At 43.4% G+C, this 5,162-nt stretch overlaps 1 protein-coding gene across 1 annotated transcript; it reads left to right on the top strand.

Moving 5' to 3' along the window:
• Positions 1-3,745: 3,745 nt before the first annotated feature.
• Positions 3,746-4,840, top strand: LOC147005551 (TD and POZ domain-containing protein 2-like). Its single transcript, XM_085835291.1, has one exon. The coding sequence runs from the start codon at positions 3,746-3,748 to the stop codon at positions 4,838-4,840; it is 1,095 nt and encodes a 364-aa protein (XP_085691417.1).
• Positions 4,841-5,162: the final 322 nt, after the last annotated feature.

Raw genomic sequence — 5,162 nt, 5'->3', positions numbered from 1 at the left:
CTCCAAACTTTGTCTCTGTAACTCCTTTCATGGGTATTTTGTTCCCTATTTTAAGGAAGAATGAAGTATCCACACGTTGGTCTTCCTTCTTCTTGATTTTTTTTTTTTTTTTTTGTGTGTGTATGTTTTGCAAATTGTATCTTGGGTATTCTAAGTTTCTGGGCTAATATCCACTTACCAGTGAGTGTATATCAAGAGACTTCTTTTGTGATTGGGTTACCTCACTAAGGATGATACCCTCCAGATACATCCATTTGTCCAAGAATTTCATAAATTCATTGTTTTTGATAGCTGAGTAGTACTCCATTGTGTAAATGTACCACATTTTCTGTATCCATTCCTCTGTTGAGGGACATCTGGGTTCTTTCCAGCTTCTGGCTATTATAAGTAAGGCTGCTATGAACATAGTGGAGCATGTGTCCTTCTTACCAGTTGGGACATCTGCTGGATATATGCCCAGGAGAGGTATTGCGGGATCCTCCCGTAGTACTATGTCCAATTTTCTGAGGAACTGCCAGACTGACTTCCAGAGTAGTTGTACAATCTTGCAATCCCACCAGCAATGAAGGAGTGTTCCTCTTTTTCCACATTCTCTCCAGCATCTGCTGTCACCTGAATTTTGATCTTAGCCATTCTGACTGGTTTGAGGTGGAATCTCAAGGTTGTTTTGATTTGCATTTCCCTGATGATTAAGGATGTTGAGCATTTTTTCAGGTGCTTCTCTGCCATTCAGTATTCCTCAGTTGAGAATTCTTTGTTTAGCTCTGTGCCCCATTTTTTAATGGGTTTATTTGAATTTCTGGATTCCAGCTTCTTGAGCTCTTTGTATATATTGGATATTAGTCCTCTATCAGATTTAGGAATGGTAAAGATCCTTTCCCAATCTGCTGGTGGCCTTTTTGTCTTATTGACAGTGTCTATTGCCTTACAGAAGCTTTGCAATTTTATGAGGTCCCATTTGTCAATTCTTGATCTTACAGCACAAGCCATTGCTGTTCTGTTTAGGAATTTTTCCCCTGTGCTATATCTTCAAGGCTTTCTCCCACTTTCTCCTCTATAAATTTCAGTGTCTCTGGTTTTATGTGGAGGTCTTTGATCCACTTAGACTTGAGCTTTGTACAAGGAAATAAGAATGGATCAATTTGCATTCTTCTACATGATAAATGCCAGTTGTGCCAGCACCATTAGTTGAAAATGCTGTCAATTTTCCATTGGATGGTTTTAGCTCCCTTGTCAAAGATCAAGAGACCATAGCTGTGTGGGTTCATTTCTGGGTCTTCAATTCTATTCCATTGATCTACCTCTCTGTCCTTGTACCAGTACCATGCAGTTTTTATCACAATGCTCTGTAGTACAGCTTGGGTTCAGGCATGGTGATTCCAGAGGAAGAACTTTTTTTGTGGAATTTGAATGTGGGAGAAATGACTGACCTTTTCCTAGGTGATATGAGAGATTTAACTCTCAGAGTGTCCTCAGTTGGACAGTGTAGGTTGAGTCCAGGCAGCCTCAAGGCAATGGAGCTCTGTAACTCATGGTTATCATAACACAATCTATGCAGTCTTGTCACTGTGCCTACATCTTCTCATACAGCTTTGTGTGGGGTGGGAGGGTTGTAACTCTTATGCTTTGGAAGTCTCTATCTGACCTAATAAGCTTAAACATTTGCTGTTACATTTAGCAGATTTCTGAGATGATTGAGACAGAGTATATACTAAGCATATCTGAGTTAGGCAATCTTTAACTTAAAGCAGTGATCTTTGATCTTGTTTAATGATGTAAATATTTATATTAGTTTTAAAATTATTGTTTACCAAGGTATGATGGAAATCAGAGACCCTATGTCAGGATGTTCTAAGGTGACAAGGCAGTGAGGTAGGAACTGCCCATAACAAAGATGGTGGATGAACATGGGACTGTCATTAACTAAGATGGCACTGAAGCCACAGCCATTCATGTGACCTCCCTTAGCTAAGATGGCCCTGAAGCAATAACATAGGAAAACCTTATCTGCCCACAAAAAAGATGGCAGATACTCACAAGACTGCCCCCAACCAAGATGGTGCTAAAGCTACAGCTCTGCCAGGAAGAATGTCACATGTTTGTTATATCTTGGAATGGCAGAAATAATTGTGTATCAATAGATAAAAACATATAAAAAGACAAACACCATAGAGATAGTGGACATATTTTGTTTGGTGGACAAGAGGTCTTTGCTTTCACAGTAGCCAGCCTTTGTTGCTGTGACCAGAGCAGTGGGATCTGTGCATGGACTAGCTCAGCTGTTACACCTGGTTTAGAGTTGATGCAGAACAGAATGGAAAAAAATCAGAGAGCTGACAGTGGTGGTGGTGGGCGGGCCCCAGGAGCACAGAAGCATAGGCAGCAGCTCAACCTCCTGTGAGCAGGGTGGGGTGGGGAGGAAGAGGCAGCACCTGCAGCTGTGCTCTGTCTGCCTGCAACTCTGCTCTAGCACAGCATGTTTTGTGCAGCATGATGTTAGGTCAGGCAGGGAGCAAGAAAGCAAGGGGGAAAGCAGAGAGAGGAGGCTTGAAGCAGCCACAGAATCACGGCAGAATCCAGGGGAAACACTGTTTCTCAATGGTTATCATACTACAATCTAGACAGTCTTCTTACTGTGCCTGTATGTGGGAGGGAGAACAAAGAAGTAAAGTGGCAAGAGATGGAGGTAGTGTGAGGGGACCCTGTGTAGAAACCTTTCCATTTTTCTGGATGGCTGGTGAGAGACTTGTAAAATATATTTAAGTGCCCTTAAACGGCAATGAAGAGTCATTGCTTAGTGGATATTGGGGCCAAATGTAGCCTGTAAATTTGGAAGTCTTAATGAGTGGGAGGCATCTCAGTAAGGATCCTGGGAGTGGCTGCAAAGGCATATCCTTTCTGGGTGAGAGTGGCAGTTATTAATTTCTCCTACCAGCATCCTGAGGATAAGTTAACTAAAACAACAGGAGGGACAGATCACCAAGACCTCAAGTAGTCAATTGGGGTCTCAGCTCAGGCCAGTACCTGAGTGGACAGTGAGGAGAATGGTACCCAGGCTTGGGGTGTCACAGCATTGAGAAAGAAAATGATGCAGGGGAAAGAGAAAATCTCACTCAAGGGAAAATGTCCTGTAAGGAGGAGTCAGCAAGGAGACCAATCATAAAGATTGGTACTGTCTCTATCCACAAGAACGCCACAGGGTGGCTGTGAGCTCAACATCCCTCCCTTGGAACCAGGGGATATTTACACTGACCAGTGTGGGAGAGGCAACTTACCAATTTGCTTTTGTTTGGATGGATAGGTCTAGAGAGAAATTGGCTGGAAAGTTCATGTGGCAGCAGGAGATGTTAACCTGACAGTTTTTAAATCTGCATCACAACATCAATTGTGCTTTATAAAAAGAAATCCAGGATGTGTTTGTTAGATCCAGGTATTGTGAGGGTGGGAGTGGTACCCTGGTGGGTAAACACTGAGGCATATCTTCCCCCTGAGGTACCAGCCAAGATTAGTATAGAATAGAGTTTATTTACACCATGGAGAGGGGAGTTGAGGAGGGATGAGAAGAGAGGAGAGAGAGAGAGAGAGAGAGAGAGAGAGAGAGAGAGAGAGAGAGAGAGAGAGAGAGAATTTAAGAGAAATTGAAATAAAATCTAAAATACCTATACTTGTATCCAACAGGAAGAAGAATAAATAACTTCTAGTTATTTTCAGATCAACTTTAACCTCCAAAGTACCTCCAGCAGAAATGTCAGGGGACATGGAAGCCAAGATCTGGGGCTCCACACAGATCAGTGTTAAAGAATTCTGCTATGAGTGGACCATTAGCAACTTTTCATTTTGCATGGGGGGAATTAGGAGAAAGATTAAAAGCCCAGTGTTCTCTTTGGAGGCCAATGAGGAAGTGGCCTGGTGTTTGAGAGTACACCCAAACGGGTTTGATGAAGAAAGCAAAGATTACCTGTCAGTTTACCTGATGTTGGTCAACTGCCCAAAGAGAGAAGTTAGAGCAAAGTTTGAATTCTGGATCAAAAATTCCCAAGGAGAGAAATATCAATATACACAGAGCTTGAATGTCCCTAGCTTTCAGAGAAAGCAAAACTGGGGATTCAGTAAGTTCATCCTTCGAGATTCCCTCCTCTCCCATCGGAATTGGCTTCTCCCTAAAGACCAGCTCACCCTCTGCTGCAAGGTGAGCATAGTAGGAGCCATCATAAACATGCCTGTACAGAACTTGATACCTGCAATCAAGAATCCAAGACATATGTTGACAGATGACCTAGGCAAGCTGTGGGAGAATTCCCTCTTCACAGACTGCTCCCTGTTGGTAGCTGGCCATGAATTCAGGGCTCACAAAGCCATCCTAGCAGCTCACTCTCCAGTTTTCAGAGCCATGTTTGAACATCAAATGGAGGAGAGACTAGCAAACTGCTTTGAGAACCAGGAGCTGGATTTTCAAGTCTTTAAGGAGATCATGGGCTTCATCTACACTGGGAAGGCTCCAACCCTCCACAGCCACTCCATGGCCTGTGATCTGCTGGCAGCTGCTGACAAGTATGGCCTTGAGGGCTTGAAGGTCATATGTGAGGATGCCCTCTGCAGGAACCTCTCTGTGGAGAATGCTGCACACACTCTCATTGTGGCTGACCTCCACAGCACAGAGCAGCTGAAGACTCGGGCTCTACATTTCATTGCCCTTCATGCTTCTGAAGTCTCTAAAAGCTCCGGGTGGAAGTCAATGGTGGAGTCCCATCCCCACTTGGTGGATGAAAGATTCCACTCCCTGGCTTCTGCACAGAGTGTTTTCTTGGAGTCCTTATTCAAACGCCTTAAGGGATTTTAGGAGCTAGACAGATATCACCAACACCTACCATTCTTCCCACATCAACAACCAGTCTCATCTATAGAACTATGTCATAACACCAGCTGTAGCCTTACTTTCTGCCTGCATGCATCTCCTTTGAGTCCCAGAGACAATTCTTTAAGATCCCTCAGGCTAACTCCTTACTGTATTCTAGAGCCTAACTCCAGAACACACTCACTGATAACTCACTGTCCAATCCTGAGGGGAAAGCATGAAAGATGCCTGTAGATCTTCCCTTCTCCTTCATTTCTTGTAAAACCACAACTACCAGTCTAATCCCCAACTCTATAGAATCTTTCTG

Source organism: Mus caroli, unplaced genomic scaffold (genome assembly GCF_978045245.1).
Source record: "Mus caroli unplaced genomic scaffold, Mus_caroli_1 scaffold_3, whole genome shotgun sequence".
Classification (NCBI taxonomy): Eukaryota; Metazoa; Chordata; class Mammalia; order Rodentia; family Muridae; genus Mus; species Mus caroli.
This window is presented reverse-complemented; position numbering and strand designations above follow the sequence as displayed.